We start from the raw sequence: 18,526 nt of genomic DNA, 5'->3' as shown, positions 1-18,526 counted from the left end.
AGAGTTGTGATTGTTTAGTTTGGAGAAGAGAAGGCTTAGGGGAGATCTTAGAGCAGCTTCCAGTACCTCCAGAAATCTGGAGAGAGACTTTTTACGGGGACATGTAGCTGTGGGACATGGGGTAGTAGCTTTAAACTGAAAGAGGGTAGATGTAGATGAGATACTAGGAAAGATTGTTTAATGTGAGGGTGGTGAGGCACTGACAGAGGTTGCCCAGAGAAGCTGTGGGTGCCCCATCCCTGGCAGTGTTCTAGGCCAGGTTGGATGGGGCTTTAAGCAACCTGGTCTAGTGGAAGGTGTCCCTGCCCATTATAGGGGGGTGGGAACTACATGATCATGAAAGGTCCCTTCCAACTCGCCCATTCTATGATTCTGTGATCTAGGAATATAATATGTGGGTGTCACAAACGTACATCAAGCATTTTACCAGCATCTGTTCTCTGTTCATCAGTGTACTCTGCTGGAATACTTCAATACTGGTGCCCAAGTAGTGGAAAATACATACATTTCTGAAGTCTGGGACTGGAAATAGATTTGCAGACTGTTTCCTAAGTATCTGGACTGTCAGGTCAGACTCTTCTAACAGACTGCGTTTACTTTCAGTCTTTTGAAAAGAAGAAACTATTTTCCGTTGATTGAAAATGGAGCAGTTTGTAAGAAATTGGATGCCTGTTTCACAACTTGCCTCTGACATTTCACTCAAATCCAAGATGGCACCTTTTCCCCCACTTACCTTTCTACTAGTTCTTATGGAAAGTAAGCAGTTTTGTGTATTGGTTTGAGCATCTGTCTTTGCCACAGCAATTAAGAGTCTGCTTAACACTTCAAATCAGCTGAAATACTAAACTTCCACGGATTCTGTGGGGTCCTTGTTTGGCTTCCAGTATGTGCCATGGTGAAATGGTAGATCAGAGGTGGTATTCATGATCAAAACTTAACTGTGTATTTAAAAAGTTACAACTTTCCAAATTTACAGTGTGTAACCATTTCATACTTTTCTGAGTGTTTATTGATATTTTTTTTAATGAACATACTTGGTTTTCCCTTACTAAATTATTGAGGTCTCTGTCTAACTATGCTTTGAGATCAAGATTAATTATCAGAACTTGGAACCGTAGAAGCTCTGACTCTAGACCTGTGCTACCTTCGACAGTGTTCTTTCACAGGGGCAAAAGAGTGACTTTACAGCACCGTCATGACTACAGAATGTTTTCCTGCTTCTGACAGTCATGTGAAGTTGAAATGAGAGGAAGCTGAGATTAGTATTTTCAATTGCATATTCTGTAATACCCAGACCTTTTTATTACTATAGTATTAATTCACTGAATTGTTCACATTTTACTGCAAAATGTCGTATTAAAACCGGTGTAATGCTAAAGATACCTAACGTATAAAATTCCTAATATGTTACAAGTATTTAAAATACAGGTCCCTAGTTCTGTGTATGGTGGTTTGCTATGCAGAGTGCCAGCAGAGGGAGCACGCAGGGGCTAGCAGCTCTGTATGTACCTTACACATGGTGCTGTTACTGGTAGTAACGAAGGATAACACAAACTTCAAAGTGGCATTTTTATTTTTCAGATAAATTGAATTCTGTTAAGTGGGCATGGTCAAATCTGCAGGTCAAGGACTTTATTTTCCAAAATCTGAAGAAAGCAATATTAAAAAGAAAGTCCACATTTAAAACCTTATTGAAATATATAGAATGGTATTCTAATAACTATAAGCTGCAACAGTTTAAAATTACGATTCTTAGATATCAAATGTGTACATGTCCTCATATCTTCTATGATACTAGTACAGCAGCAAAGGTGAGTACAAGCATGAGATTTGATGAAGTCATTTTCAAATGTTTAATTTTAGGGCAGCAGCAATGACTCTAAGAACGGTGTTGTTATCGCTGCAAGCATTGTTGGCAGCTGCAGAACCAGATGATCCACAAGATGCAGTAGTGGCAAACCAGGTAAGATACTCAGTTGACTGTGAATTTGTAACACTTCTGTAACCATTGCTAACTCGGATTAGGTCCCAAACCCTGGGGGAGATGAAGATTTTTAAAGAATTTATTGAAAAGTTCCCTTGCAGTAAGTGTGAGTTATTTAGCTTGCCAGGAATGTCGGAAGGTAACAGCATAGTAAAATGACTTCCACTATAACCTGGCTTTTAAAATCTAAGGCTTCTATTATAAGAAAAGCAATTTGTATCGGTTTAAAGTTTTGACTTGACAGGGTTCCTTGAAAATGGCTTGGTATGTAGCTCCTCTTCCTATGAATATAAATGTTGTTGAGCCTTTTATTTGATGACAATTTTATGAATAGTGACTTCAGATGAATTACTGTTGCATTTAATCCCGAGGAGCGATTTATCTGAATGAAGCATTCTGTGTATTTTTGCCTTTGCAAGTACTTGGGATGACTGTCGCTGGTTGAATTTGTATTAGCAGAATTCTATAATCGACAGGGTTTGTTACTTTTCAGACAGTAGCAATAACTCATAAATGCCAACAAAATATCATTTGGGTCTGATGCCATACCAGGAATGATGTCATTCTGTTTGAAGTGTTGTTGAAAGATGGGAACAGTCATTCCATAACTTAATAGTCTGACAGTTTTCAACAAAGTCCCAAGTATGTGTGTTGTTTTTCCTTTCTACTCTGGGGGAAAAAGAGAGAGAAGGCTTGGCTTCCCCAGCAACTGGTAGTAGGGTGTATTTCAGTAATGAAAGAACAAAGCAGTTACAAGGTTCTTCCAGCATCAGTCTCATCTGTATCTCCTGTAAGTCAGGACCTTCCAAGATAGGGAGGCAGTGTGCACTCCTTCCCTGTAAAATCTGTGTAGGATGATAAATTAGCAGTTTATCAAACCTGGCAGGATTTGGAGAGAAACTTAGAGGTTGCCCTTTGCACTACTGGGTGTGGAGAGTTGTTTGCTACTACTGTACTCAGTAGTACAAATGGTTTGCTTGTGGGATTCTGCAGTACTTCTAAGGCTGCTCTGAACAAATGTCCCTGAACAGTTCTGTCAGACTGAATTCCTCTGCGCAGGGAGGATTGTTGCAGAGGCTATTGAGGCCACCAGGCATGTCCCTGCACTGTTTTTTCTTGCCAGATGTGTGCCTAGGCTGTCAGCCTCTCTTTATTAAACAAACCCACTTTTTCCTTCTCTCAAAGAACAAGAATAGCGTTTCCCATTCTGGCCGAGTGGTAGAATTTTGTGTGGGAATCCTAACAGACTTGTAGAAGCTTTTGGGCTGGAGTGTTTTCTCAGGCAGAAAACTTCATGAAACTTCCTAGATTCAGAAGAGCAATTTTCCAGGCTGCCTTTCAGGTGCTTGTGGGGATGTGTCCAGTGGGACTGTGGTCTGGCTTACGGGGAGGATTCAGTTTCTCCTGTTCCCTACAGTTACCTGCATGGAAACTCTACTGGGGCTTGGCCTTGAGTTACAAGCATGTCTGTGTAGATAAAAAGTGATTATAACATCTTTGAGAGATTTGGTGCTAAACACCCAGTTCCTTCGTGTGTTTTATTTGGTGCTGGGGTCTAGTTTGTTTGGAGGTTTCGTGGGTTGGGGTTTTTTTCTCCAAAACCAGAAATTCACAAGATTATTCTTGTTATCCTCCACGCTTATTTTTCATTATGTTTGTTTATTAAACTATGTGTTAGACTGCGAGGCTGTCCAGGTAAATGGCAGTGTTCTACAAGGTCTTGAGCTGAATCCCAGGGAGAAATCCTGTTGGAATAACGGCAGTATTTTCAGACACCAGCTATCAGTTGTCAGAACTACTTCAGCTGGTTGCTGTTTCTTTTTAAGTACAGCAGCATTGACTGCCTCAGATTCCTGACATAGAGACATCAGTAAAAGGTGCCTTTAGGCTTTTCTCAATTCAGTGAGAAGCTAGAGTATTTACGGATACCTAAGTAAAGGAATTTTATTTGTAGGCCACTGAAAGCTGGTTCTGAATAAGATGCAGTTATGCAGTTATGACTAATCCTTCACACTTCAGTTAGTTGCTTTCTAGGCTTGGCAGTGTTCTGAAATACATATAAAAAAAATGATTGGGGGAAGATCTCTTAAGAGCAGAACATAGTACTTGAGGATGCTACTAATGCATAACTTAATCTTTCCTCTTTTCTACTCATTACATCCAAAGACATGTATTACAGACCACTGTACTTGCAACACAGTGAGTTATTTCCAACAATAGATTGTCTCCCATGTTTGTTTCAATGCTAATAGTCAGATAGTAAATATACAAATTATGTGGAGCAGAACGAGTGGGAAGTGGACAAAGCACACAAAGCAGTGTAGTTGATGTGTGTTGCTTAGGAGAGGTAAGGTTAAAAAGTACAGCAGTAAAAGTATTATATTCACTTTGACAGTGCTTTATAGATTAAATGATTGTTTTCATGTATGAATAAAATGCTTACACTGATAATCAGCCACATTTCTGTCTTCAAAATGCATCTATATATTTAAATAATGTAATTCTTAATACCTTGGTTTATTATTTAGAGCTAGAATTTATTTCTCCAAAGATGGGAATACCTGCATTTTAATGAATAAGGGAAAGAGTTTTGTTGTGTTTTTTTTTTTTTTAATATAAAACCCCCTTGAACTTGACATTACATGCAGAATTTGCTAAAATAGAAAACGCATTGCTTTTCTGAGTACAGTTTATGACAGATAACCCACTTTCTTGGCTTTCAAGTTCTGAAAACCGTGTGGTAAAGTTGTTCATTAGAAAACTTGTGATGAGATTGTTGTAAAATAGATTTACATCCCCTGCATGATTTTTTTTTTCCAATAATTAATAGCTTACATGAAAAGAGTTACAGCTTCCTGGCTTTTTTGCACATACTCACCTGTTTTTCCGCCCTTCTTTTGCACATACAATATACTTACTTTCAGGAGGAGGCTTGGTAGTAAAACGTCAGCCCTGATGGAAAACCGGCAGACCTACTTGAAGTGTATAAAACCAGGCATATTTGAAATGATTACAGAAATACTTTAGAGTAGTATGCATATGTACATTCAGGAGATATTAACATAGGGATAATTTTTGCTCTACCACACTGAATACAAATTTTCAGTTGCTGTGCTAAACATAGCTACTTTTCATCAGTGCAGTTGAGAGCAGTATGTGCTTATACATACTAGAACACCCATAGCGTGTAATTTAACCTAAAGCCAAACGCATTAAATGAAGTGTTTGCCTAGGTTTACTCTGTGTGTAAACCTCACCTCCAGATTTCATCTCTGAACTAGCAGTATGATCGGTGTGAAGCACTGCTGATGATGTTGTAGAAAGAACGATGGATTGGAATCTGCCATATCATCTTGCTTTTTGGTTGGATTGCTGAGTTGTTTTAACTTTCCCCTTCTCCTCCCTTCTCTCTCTTGTGTAGTACAAACAAAATCCAGAAATGTTTAAACAGACAGCTCGACTTTGGGCACATGTGTATGCTGGAGCACCAGTTTCTAGTCCAGAATACACCAAAAAAATAGAAAACCTTTGTGCTATGGGCTTTGATAGGGTAAGTATATATAACTTACGTATTTTTCAGTAGGGCAGAGCAATTACATGTATTTAAATAGAGGGAGTCATTAGTATACTGAAGTGGTCTTGCCATATCCGTGACCCTTTGTCGGTCTAATCTTTGCTTTGCTAATTATTTGTAAGAATCAAAATTTTAAAATACAACATTATTAATAATCTTGTGAGCTACACCTGCCTTTTGAAGCAGTTTTTCTGTAACCTCTTAGGATTTAACACATGGTGAACTAATGTGTTGTGATTAATCTGTGAACTTTTCCACTTTTCAGAGCTGCAGGTTCACACACTGAAAATATTGCCTTTTTTTTCTTTCTCATTGCAGAATGCAGTAATAGTGGCCTTGTCTTCAAAATCATGGGATGTAGAGACTGCAACAGAATTACTCCTGAGTAACTGAGCCATGTAGAGAGAGCTGCTTCAGTAGTCCAGCTTGCCCCTTCTGGAGGAGCATCACCATCTGTTATTTTTAGGATTCTATATAGATTCTCTTTTAAAACTGGCACTCTTACCTGATGATGCTATCTAGGCACTATTGGAGACTGAAAAAAACGCTCTGTAAATAAAGCTAATTAAACGTCTGTGTAAATTTAAAAAGGGGAAATACTTTAATTTTTTTTCTTACTAAATATTGTAAAAATTCTTTGAGCTCAGCTAAGATAATGGGAAAAAAAACCCATGCCTACTTTAGTGTTTAGCAGTGTGAGGAAGACTAGCAGGAACTTGCTTCAGGATTTCAATTTAGTAATTCAGAAAGCAACATTTTTGAGTGTTAGTCATCAAAATTGTTGGTGCCACTCATCACAGCTATCTTACTGTTTTTAACATGGATCCTATGTGCCTGTGGATTGACCTATATTTGCATGCTTGTACTTAATAGACATATTAGGTAGGGTTGCTGAAGAGAGCACCATTGAAATACTTGATTGTTCTTGTAACTATTTTTTTCCTGAAAGACTTTGAAGACTTACCCAAAGTTCCAAATGGTGACCTATTCAGAACTGGTTTCTTTCTAGCTGATTAATTGGGAAACTCAATTCTCCTCTCCCTTACATCATATAGCTGAAAATCCTCACTAGATCATGTTTCATCATCTCTGGTTATTATGTGTGCCATTTACAGTAGTCTAGGCTCCCGTTTAAAAAACACATTTTGAATTATCAGTAATGATTTCCATCCATCATGTTTTCCACACGCTCTCACAAGGAGTATGCCTCAATATAGCACAAAAAGATGGAGCTGGTTTTCTTTCTTTTCTTTTCTTTTTTTTTTATTCTGAAATAGATGTAAAATGTTCTTCAGTACATTCTGGATAAAATGATTTCAGTGGGTCTGAAGGAGGAAAACTCTGGTTCTCTAGTGTACCAAGAATTAAAGAATATTTTCTTTGAGTACTCGATATGATGCAATCAGCTGTTTTGTGCAGCAGTTCTCTAGCTTTATTTTGGGCTTCGATTTAAGGATTGCTTACCAGGTACTTTAAAATTCATCATTGCTTGCGTTTTTCTCTACTTGACACATGGAGGCTGTGTTGGTGTTTTTCTGTACATACTTCAAATGCACATAGAAGTAGAAGTGTGTTCTTGGTTTAGCTTTCTTTTGGATTGATGTTTCTGATAAATGAGAACTGAAGTCTTACCTTGACTTGTACATACAGTCAGTCTTTTTATTCGTATTAAAATGACATTTCATCCTGAGTGCAAAAGCTTGAAAATTATTAGTTTTGCAACTTCAAACACTAGTACATTTATTTAAAGAGAGCTGTAATGTCTTTGTGAATATGATGCTAAGTTTTAAGAATATATCTGACAAGGAAGTTCAGAGAAATCCTGAAACTAGAGAGTGGGGCTTGTGCGTGATGGAGTACTGTATAAGTCATCTTTTCCACACTTGTTTTATTTTTCTCCTAAACTGTGGATTAATGGGGTGGGGAAATACATGTCTGGGGGGTTTCTGGAGCTATGAAGTACAAGTTGAAATAGTTTCACGCTTCATAGACACACTGTTTATAAATCATACTAGAGGAAATAGGAACATTATTGTACCTGTTAAATATCTAGAGCATAGTGGTAGGGGAACAGAACTAGAAAATAGAGCTGTAGAGGCGTAGCTAGTTCAGGGATGTTCCCTGTACTGCTCTGTCCAGTGTGTCCAAACCTAAAATATTTCAGGGCACAGACAGTAAATACTTTGAACTCATATCAGTGCAATACTAAATGCATTTGCTTAGTCTTTATACATATTACTTTTTAAGATGTAGTCAGTGATCGGTTTTCTTGAGTTAGTGTAAATCATTTGCAATGATGCCAAAGGAAGTGAGTTGTTTTCATCTTATATTTATTTATTTTTTTAACAAGAACTGCTACTGTTCAGCTGGTTTGGTAGATGAAAACCAGGGACTGTAGGAAACTGTGGCAGAATGCCACTTGTGTTAATCTCAAGTTGCTGTCTTTTCTGTTATACAGGCTAAGAACTTCTTGATTACATCAACACCGGGTTTTTTTACCCTAGTGGTAATTGTAAATTGCTGACTACTTTCCCTTGTTCTTCACTGCTGTTTATCAAAAGAAGGAACTTGAAAGTCATTCCTGGGGACATAAAACTTACCAGTTCTGAATGTGTCTTTTGATAAGATTAGTCTCTGAAGGACAGCGGGTTTTTCCAACAGTATGTAAAGGGATAAAGGAAGCCAGGGGAAGGGGGGGAAGAGGAAATGGTTCTTAGGTGAGCACGGTCACCTCTGAAATAATGCTGTTAGGTTTTACTTCTGTCATGAAGTTACCTCATTCTCTACTGCAAAACACTCATCTTTCCTTTCCCCCTTATGTATAGATGATGGCTACTGGGTTTTGCCCTCCATCCTTGCACTTGATAGCAAAGATACTTTAATGCTAGCTCAGGTGCTGGCAGAAGAGAAGCTTCTCCAGAAGTGAGTGGGGAAGGCAACACGACCCAGTATTAAGGAGACATCTGCAGTCTGAAGTCCCTCTGAATTTGACATGCGGGTCCTTTATAAGGAATGTTTTTGTACTGGTAACTATCAGTCAGAGTTGAATATAGGGATAATGTTGTTTGAGGTTAGTTTAACTGCAGCTGGGGCTGAGCCCTGGGAATTTTGCTGTTAATGTTCAGTTTATCATGAGTTTGTACATACAAAATGGTAGTTCTGTTTTCTGTATGACTAAACTATATTCAGTGCCCTGTGCTCTCTGAGATGTGGAGTTGCCACGGAGTCCACTCCAGCTGTGGACTTGGGCTGCACATTTACTGCTTTCTTACAACAAGAACATAACACATGGGTGCAGTTGGTTTCAAAGTACAAATAAATCCTGCATTGTCTTCCTCTATCATGTAACAAGATGGCTTGAAACTAATTTTGAAGTCTAAATGGCCCCATTTTTCTAAACCAGGTATTGGCAATGGTGGTTACTGATTACCAGAGCATCAGTCGTATTTCACTGATGAGCGTTCTAATGTGCATCCAGGAAAGTTGGTTTATCCCCGTTTTGTTTTGTTGGTGGGGAACGAGAAACTCTTACCTCGTCCTGTTCCTCAGAGTGCAGTACAGCTTTGTTCAAAGGCAGAGAAATGCCCTTTCCTCTTGCCAAAAGCCTCATCTTCCCGTGAGTGCCAAAAGCCCTGACTGCATCCCACCCCCAGCTGCCGATTCACGGCTCCCTCCTGTTGCTTCTGTGAACAAGCTGTGTTCTCAGTGTGACAAATGGGTACGTTTTGGAGACACGAACTTAGGAACATATCCTTCTGAAAGCTGTGGCACATGCGCTGTTCATTCTGCATATCCCAGGCTTTTAACTTGTTTTTTCTTGTCGTTATCTTGCCACAGAGTACATGGGGCCTTGACTATAATTGGTTCGGTGTTATTTATCTGAGCAATTGGGTACTAATGGTGTAGGAGTATGTCTTGTTTTTTTTTAATTATCATTGTACTTAACTGTTTTCCAAGTGAATTAGTGTTGGAACACTGACAAGGAATAGAGGATCTGTTTTGTTGTCTGAAAGGCCGAGTTAAATAGCCAGACAGAAGGTCTACCTTGTCAAGTCTGTGTTTTATGCGGTGGGTAACAGAAACATTTAAACTATGCAAATTGAAGCTTAGCAGCTGTGAATCAGAATAGGCACTCCGGAGCATATGGATTGCTTATTTTATAGGGAAAGGGAGTCGGAGGGGGGGATCAACACACAGTTTCCAGTAGGAGTTCTTATTTATTGCATTGGTCCTGCGCTGTGAAGGTGGAGTGTTCCGTTTTCAGTGCACAGGGAAAGCTTGTGGTGTGCATGTCCCTCACTTCCTTCCTGAAGACCAACACAAGCCAGCTTGGCCTTGGAGGCTTGCCCAGAGGGGGAGCTGTTAAATACTTTAGCGGTGAAAGATAGTTTAACATCACGTCTGCTGATGAGCAGATGCAATGAGAAGATGAGGTGTCAGCTCCTGCTGTGTTGTGTTGATGAGGGGCACCTCAGTGAGCGTGGCTGCTGGGTTGGGATTGGGTTCCTGTGGCTTTGATGGGCAATCAGCCCAACAACAGGTAGCAAAAGCGAGTTTCATCATGGACTCTGTTGCATTGCAGAGCTAAAGTGTAAAAGTAAAGATGCTCCTTGGGTGCCTAAAGCTTGTTCTGGGAAGACCATACAGCTGGTTTTGCTGTTCCTGTCCTCATTTTCCAGGCACAGCTTTCCCATATGGCTAGACAAAGGGGCAGTTGCTTCTTTCTTGACAGTTTCCTGGTCTATTCCAAACCCATCAGTAAGTCATGTAGCTTGCTCTTCCCGTTTGTGGTGGTAGTGTCATCAGCAGACTCATCATTAGACTTACTTACAAGACCAACTGTCCTGGTTGCAGTTTGCTTCTTGCTTGGGTGTTCCAGCTCCACTGCTCTGTAGGTAGCAACTTGACTTCAGATTTGTTCTCACTGGGCAGACTCTTGCAAATCATTTGCACTGCACTGTACTGTGATGTGATGTTCCTTCTCTGCTGTTTCCTGCTTTGTAGGCATCTAAATAGCTAGCTGGTCGCTTACGGTGCTGAGCCATCCTTTGGTAATGTGAGTTAAGATAATGACTCAACAGATGAGGAAATGTACTGTGAAAATGCTGTACTTGTCCGTTTTACGGCAGCTGCTGGTGCTCTGTTGTGGTGTCTGAAGGAGGCTGCCATCATACAAACGCTGATGTCAACTGCTGAAGCGCCCTGCTTTCACTTACCTCTTCCATCCGCACCTCTGACTTTTCTAATTGAAAATATGAGATAAAGACCAATACAACCCATGGCAGGAGGTTGGGTCCCAAGGCACAGACTTCCTGTACAGGAGGAGCGGGTGGGCTGGAATGCAGCGTCAGTGGGGTTTGTCTTGAAAATAAAAGCTACACCAACACTTTTGTACACAAACGGTTTTTTCAATAAACACACATTTTAAAAGATGTTGATTTTCACTGGGAATGCTTCACAATAAATGCATGTTTCCCTGAAAACAGCTTTCATTTGGTTTCTGATAATTCCAGTTGTTCTGAGGTTACAGGGTCTACTGCCTCCATGTCTGTTATGAGAGAGTAAGGGGTGATTGTTTTTGTGATGCATATGAAAAAGTTGTGGAGATGATGATGTAAATATAAGGTGTGTAATGATGCGCGTTACTTCAACTTGACTGCCTCGTGATAGCCTAACATGTACAGATGCAGCACCTCTGTCTCCTTTCAAAAGCTGTTTCTGGGGAGACAGCTCAGAGGAGAAAGTTTTCTTTGGATTTTCCAGCACTGCTCGTGTTCATCTCATCTTTCTGCATTTAAAACTACGGACTTCATCTAAACTACAGTGCTTGCATGCGGGGGGTGACAGCACTGTCTCCCAGCTGTAGCAGAACGTGGTAGGGATGATGACTATGGATGTATTTGCCACCAGTACATACTATCCACTGCTTCTGGCATTTGTCAGCATTTGTTCAATGGAGTAAAGTGGTTTGAAAGATGGAGTCTGCGCAGCTGAAGCCATGAGCGGGGAGTAACACTGGCTGTAGCGCGTTGTTACAGGGCTCAGGTGTGTGTGGCTCTGGGCGGGTTCTGCAGGTGTCTGGGCAGGTTCTGCCAGTTGGGACAGTGCTGCCCAATTTATGATGTTCAAACAGTGGTGTGGGGCGGTTGTTGTTTGTTTCTTTACACTTGCTGCCATCAGGAGCTATGTTGTATTGTGGTGCCTTGTTCATTAAGAGGGAGGGGGAGCACTCCCCAGCCCCTCGGCTGGGGCTGCCCATTAATTGAGAAAAACATTGCTTAAATCCATATCCCTAATTGTTGTAATTAGACACTGCTGTAACATAAGTAACTGAGAGCTGCTTTATACTGAAACGCTTGCAGCTTTGCCATCTCTTCCAGCACCCCAGCACTGGAAGCGAGTTCACAGTTGTCATGGACTGACAGTGCTTTACTAGCTCAACTTCTCCTGTACTTAATTCTCTGTTTCAGTAGCTGGCATGGACACGTTTAGCTCTCGGGCAGGTAACTCTGACACTGCCAATGCAGCATATCCAGGATTTTAAATTGTTTTAAGGTCAAGTCTGGATCTGGAGCACCCGTGTCTGGTATAATGTCAAATAAATTACATTGCTTCACTTAGTGGCTACTTTGTGTTGAAATACGTTAAGCCTTTAGGTGGGTTTGTGACAGCCTGGTGTAAAATAAAGGGTAATTGCCTGGGATGGGGAGGGGAAAATGAGCCTGGTGGTTCTAGGGAGAAGGTGGGAGAGAAACTGTTTAGTGCTGATGGTACCTGAGAGACCAGACCCTTGAGCAACCCAAGTCCACACCCCTGTGCTCTCACAGCAGGCAGGACAAGGACTGTGCACAGCCAGCACCTTGGGTTCCCTGCCCTGACCTCTTCCCTTCCTCCACCTTTCCAGTGACTCTTCTCACAGCTGGTGGACTGCTGGTCCTGTTGGAGAGATTGGGGAAGTTCCACACAGTTGTCCCATTTCTATGTTGTGGGAGCAGCTCTTGCCCGTGTCAGGACAAGGGCTCTGTCCCCATGCTAAACACCTACTCCATGCCTGGGTGCACAGCATGTATGAGGCTTCCTTGAAGCAGTAACCCTCGCTGGTTACAGATGAGACAGGTATGCTTCAAAGTGGATTTTGGTTCAGCAAGTTTCAGAGAATGGGCTGGTCCTGGCATCTCCATAGGTTTAAACTTCCCTCAACACAAAGCTTGAAGAACACCAGGTCCTGGTGTTCCTGGAAGTGGTGGCCGACACATCTTCATATTGCTGTGGGAAGCTGTCGGATGTCAGGTGCACAGAAAGTGGCTTAAAGGAACTGAAACTGTCGGTTCAAGTGGAATTAAAACACCTCACGCTTACGGCTTTTGCTGTTCAAGAGGAATTATGTGTGCAAAATACCTAGAGGTGAACGACCCACTGAGATGGGGCAGGGATGTTCTTCCTCTTTTGCCTAGCGTGCACAATCCCCACTGCAACATCTGCCGTGTTCAACTCCTTCAGTGGTCTGAACCACATCAAAAATTCCAGGAGTAAATTGCTCTAGGCCATACCTGTCACAAGAGAGAGCTGTTTGGAAGTAGACATGCTTCTGCCAAAATAGCAAATAGACACAAAAGGGCCACATCCTTTGCATAGATGTGAAATGACAAAGCCCTCTTGATAGCAAAGAGACTGAAGACAAGACATTTTGGTTAAAAGGTATGATGTTTTGGAAAGAAAACAGCTCAGAGATGCTGAGTCAAATGACATTCCAGTATCAGCTTGGCCAACTGCTTTGAGCAGCTTCCACAGCCATCCTCAGGAGAAACAAGGAACACCTTACCAGAGCTGTTACGGGATTGCAACGGTGAAGAGCGACCAAATAACAAATAGACTTGAGATCTGACCGTGATGGCAAGTGTCTTACTAGCTTTAATGTGCTTGCACCTCCACGCTGTACCTCCTGCAGCACTGCTCCTGCTGCTCCACAGCAGAGTGCCACCATCACAGCTCTGCTGCTCCCAAAGCCTCCGCTGTGCACACAACCGCCCAGGCACTGAGGAAGCTGCTGTCAGCCTCGGCTGCAATAGAATAAATGCATTGGTTTAATTACTGGGTTTGCAGCAGGTCAGCGCTCCCTTCATAATCCTGTTTAGGAGGATTTCAGTAACAGCTGCTGCGTCAGTGCTTTGGCAGGGCTGGTGCCTGAAGGTTGCAGGAGATTATACAAGACAGCCCTTGCGTTATTCCCACATGGCGGCCTTCCTGGATCTGGGCTCCACTCTGACACATTGAACTTGGGGTCATGAATCAATGGCCTGGCAAAAAAACCCTGGATGAGCAGGAAGAGAAAATCATAAGGTGAAGCTCCTGACACAACCCTGTGTATGTAAGGCCGAGCTCAAGTAGTGCGCGATGGAAACAATCAATCATCATCATTTTAGAGGACTCCAGAATAATTTATATCCAGGCTGCAGCTTGCTCTCTTCTCTCCTGGAGCACTCGGGGATGGAAGCAGCCACAGAGGGATCACATGAATTACCTGGGCAGGGACAATCTCTCCTCATTTCACAGGAAAAGTGGAAAAAAGCTTATCTGTGGGCAGCGGGCAGCTGCGTCCATGCAGGGCACCCCACATGTGCTCTGGAGACAGCATGTAAATCTCCCGCTTTTGATGGTTTGGACCTCTGCCGCTAGCCTAAGCCCACTCCATTTCTGGTCTTGGGGCAGTACTGAGATGGATGATGCAGAGGTACCTCAATACATAGCACAGCAAATGGTATTTGAGTTTTCACAAGATGTCCCAGCTTTCCTCAGGGTAGGGTCCCAAGCTACGTATTGTGCCTTGCTGCCCACACAGCTGCTGCTGGTGCAGCTACGGCATGCCAAGGTAAGAAACCAGAGTATCACGCATCAAGTTTCTGGAGCATGCAGTGACAGCCCACCTGCTTTATGGCCATTGGACCAAACATCAAAGCAACTCAGCCACCATCACCTTCCATGTCTTGCATCAGCTTTGGCACATCAGGGTCAACACACATCAACCTCTGCTTCCAGGGCAGTGAGAGGAGATTTAGATGCCCAAACTGATGGAGCAAAACATGTATTTCTTGTTCTGGAGCACACCTGCCTCACGGCATTGTGAACACACACCTAAGCTCTTGTGGCTGTTGAAATCACAGCCTTGTCATGGAAGGACGCTCGCTGTACCTGAGGTTATTTGGTCACACTTCTGGCCTCAGCTGATGTGCTGCCGAGCTACACTGCTGCCAGCATGTGTTAAAAATGAGCTTGGATAACCTCTGTGCCCCCAGCGAGCAGCAGACCTGTCTCCTGATGGTCATCCCTCCTCATCAGGTAACACAGGACTTGCCTGTGTTGATCTTCCATGTCGCCTGTGATGTCAGCTCTGCTGACCTTGGATCTAGCTGTGCAGTTGGTGATGTTCAAAGTTGAACAGCGCCTTAGAATCATAGAATCATTTCCTGCCAAAGCTGAAGGAGTCACCATGAGCCCTGACTCTTCCTCGTCCTGGCTCACACATCCAGCCATGGCACAGTTCCCTGATCACAGTTCGTCATGTCTTTTGCTAGGCAGGAACAGAGAAGATGCTCTGATGCAAGTCACAAAGGTCTTTCCATCAGGTCAGGTGGAAGACGTCTTCCATGGCAATGGCACGGTGACTGCATGCTGCCTGTTGTGATGGTTCCAGTAACTCTTCATGTGCAGTTTGGAGAGCGACACCAAGGCCCCCAGGAATGCGCTCACACCATCATTAAGCTGAGTCCAGGTACAACGCTGTTCCTGCCAATTACTGCAGTACGTGTGGCTGCTGCTGCAGCTTTTGTAGCTGGGTGAGGGGCAGGTTTATCTGAACCAACCTGAACCAACCTTTTGCTGTGGTCCCACTCATGTCTTTACAAATAGCTGCAAATCCCAAACACTTGCTCATTTCCTTTCAGACCACAGGAAATAAGGCTGGAAACTTGCCTTGAGTGAGAGATGTTCCTGCTTTGAACTTAAGGTTTTGTGGTGAGTCAGATTTGTGACAGCAGTCATCCTGTGGGTCATCACAGTGAGCTGGGTCTAAGGAATGTCCAGTGGGAGCCATCGGACTGGGCCACCTTCAGTCAGAAACAGACCACAGAGGGGGAGCTCGAATAGAGAAACTGGGTTGCTCACCCTCTTTTGTCTCTCACATGTAGAACTACAGGAGTGAGACATTTTGGATGCACTCTCCTGACCTGGGCTGTGCGGCAGGGAACGGACAAGCCTCTGCTTCTGTACCAGGACTTCCATGTTCTGCTCCTGAAGAAGTTTGATTGCATTTGCTGCCTTCCAGGAACTAAGGCAAATGGATCCTAAGGCAAATGGATCCAGGGAATGTTGTGCTTAAAAACCTCTTTCAGGAGTGGAAGCTGCTGTTGAACTTGGGTAGTATTTTATTTTACTATTTGAGCTTCCCTCTGACCATCTGAGTACCTGGGATACCCACTGGCAGGACGACTTCCTCATCAGGAAGCTAAGCAGGGGAAGACTTCAAGGGACATATAAAGTGCTGCTGCACAGAATGACTGTGCCAATTCCTGTTTAACACCTTGCTATTCCCTATGCAAACCTGTTCCTGCACAAGGTGCAATTCCTTGGGCTGAGACCAGCTACTTTATGACTAATGCTTGGTTATCACTGTGCACGCCTGCAGCCTGGCTGGCAAGCTGACTTCACAGTCCAGCTTCTGCAGTGTTGGCTATTTCCCCGAGCACTGATCTGGGACTTGATTTCCCTGCACAAGCCAACCTCTTACTGCCAATATACGTAATAATGGAGCACACATGGAAGCCAGCTAGGATCCACATGGATGATTCCACATGCATGGAAGAGCATTTCCTGTGTATTGTAAACATCTGGTGATCCCAAATCTTTTTCCATCTTTAGAGGAGACAGTTCAGCTGTGACAGCCCCACTGATTAACTTGAAACTCAGGCCTTAGTCTGATGCCAGACTTGGTCCAACATGCGCCAAGTACCTAATTGATGGCTGGAAGTACATTTTAGATAAGGATTTGTTATTTATCAGTTATGAAGCTTAGGGGCTTCTCAGCATGTGCAGAAAAGATCTGTAATGTGTATTATTTTTTCTGTTTAAGATTGCTCTAGAAAACATTATTTTGTCTAAACAACTATTCACATTTAATTTTGTGGAGTGCTTCAGGTTTAATTTGGTGTATTACAAAGTACACTCTCAGAGCAGCCTTCCTGTCTTACTGTTACAAAAAGCGTGCAGTCCAGGCATCAGAGGACACAAAGACACAGAAATAAATGTATGTCTGCTAAGAAACAAAGCCAGACTTCTATGAAGATGGGAACTTAAAGATGATGAGAACTTAGATCTGTGTAACTGAATGTGAAACCTCAGCACCTTTAAATCCTACACTGGATAGAAGCCGTAAAGACTGGGTTTTATCTGCTTCCCTTTATTCTTTATCACACATTAACAAGTGAAAAACTCTGAGCATCAGTCTTCTCATTACAGTGAGAGAATCCCCATTCTTATGTAAAATCTTGAAGTACAAAACCCCCACCTCTGTCTCTGGAATAACTTGCCTTTAATTCCACAGTTTTATGCTGATTTCTCTGTAACAGATTATAGTTTCAAAGCATCAGACGTGCTAGCAACACGTCAATTACACATCTATAAAAACTATGCCTGTATTCCCCATATCTGATAGAGGCTGATGGTTCCAACGACCTGCTATTTATTGCAAGTGAGACTGCTGTAAGGACCCCTGGCCTTAAAGGACACTGCTTACAGGAAATGTCCATTGCTGAGGCAACTCTGAACTGTGCCGTGGTGTCTGCCCTCTCAGGGCTTCGGAGAGGGAGCAGTGGGGGGCCTTTTCTGGGGCACGTTCTGACAAGAAACCAGTGGGCCACCAGCAGACCTTTCCTGTACTTTGCATGCTGCATTCTGCTCAGCCAATTCTGCCCAGCCTAACTTGCTGCATGAATGGACTGATTTCCTTTAACTTTACTGATAATCAACCTTTAATTATACTGATAATCAACATAAGGGAATAACGCAAACGTCTCCTTATTAAGAAAATAAGAAAACCCAACAAAACCCCCAAAAATATTCCCCTCCCAAAACACCCCACAAACAAACCCACAAAACAGCACAAAAAAACCTGCGTAACTGTGCAAAAACAACTGCCTGCCCTGGGCATGGCACTGAACCTCTAGAACACTGTCTAACCTCAACTATTCTATGATGATTCCTTGAGTTACTTAACACTTAAGCTGATTAAAAACTGACCAAAACCGGGGACACCCTCCCCACAAACCAAAATCCAAACCCCAGCAACTCCCCACTTCACAAAAATCAAAGCTTTTGGAGAAAATTCTGCATATCTGCAACATGTGTCAAGTCCCAGTTTCAAATCACTGTTCGAGGCACACCAGTAGCTACCAGAGCTCATTTCTAAAAGAGTTTCTTTTTTACATAGCAGCTAAAAACATCTAGAAAAAACACTTTAAAACTGAGTTTAAACCAAAATACCGTAACTTTCCGTGAGGGAAGTATGTGACCAGGGCACTAAAAAAGAAAACTGCGCTATGATAACTAAATGCATCTCGTGAAATTATTTCAGTTTTGGGAATCCAAGCCCTGACGGACATGTCATTAAATGCTTTTTAAATATCCCAGTCTCCCCTCTGTCAAAGCCATTTCAGATCCTTCAAGTCAAAACGATGCAGGCTGCTTTTGAGAATGCAGCATGCGCTGCTTTATGAAGAGAGTCTGATTTTCTCTGTTACTGAGGAAAAATAACTGTAGCACCAGTTGAAAACTCATTTAAGAAACTTAGTCATTGCTTAAAAGCACAGAACCACACCCTACCCATTTTAGAAGAGCAAGTAATCCTAACTAATGTCAGCAGTATCTAGCTCTTCCACAACGAATCAAGAGATTTCAAACCAATCTGCAGAGGAAAA

The 18,526-nt window shown here is 42.5% G+C and overlaps 1 protein-coding gene across 4 annotated transcripts in view; it reads left to right on the top strand.

Annotated features, from left to right (window-relative positions):
- The window catches only part of UBE2K (ubiquitin conjugating enzyme E2 K), a 40,120-nt gene extending 32,872 nt beyond the window's left edge, over positions 1-7,248 (top strand). For all 4 annotated transcript variants that reach the window (XM_057407567.1, XM_057407564.1, XM_057407565.1 and 1 more), the window contains 3 exons: positions 1,864-1,963; positions 5,406-5,534; positions 5,877-7,248. In XM_057407567.1, the coding sequence (XP_057263550.1) occupies positions 1,874-1,963; positions 5,406-5,534; positions 5,877-5,951 (294 nt within the window). In that variant the 5' untranslated portion in view covers positions 1,864-1,873 and the 3' untranslated portion in view covers positions 5,952-7,248. The remainder of the gene's footprint in view (positions 1-1,863; positions 1,964-5,405; positions 5,535-5,876) is intronic.
- The last annotated feature ends 11,278 nt before the right edge of the window (positions 7,249-18,526 follow it).

Source organism: Pezoporus wallicus, unplaced genomic scaffold, assembly GCF_028554395.1.
Source record: "Pezoporus wallicus isolate ANWC-B61680 ecotype Strahan unplaced genomic scaffold, APGP_CSIRO_Pwel_v1 contig_2492, whole genome shotgun sequence".
Taxonomy (NCBI): domain Eukaryota; kingdom Metazoa; phylum Chordata; class Aves; order Psittaciformes; family Psittacidae; genus Pezoporus; species Pezoporus wallicus.
The sequence above is the reverse complement of the archived record's forward strand: the minus strand, read 5'-3'. Positions and strand labels throughout refer to the sequence as shown.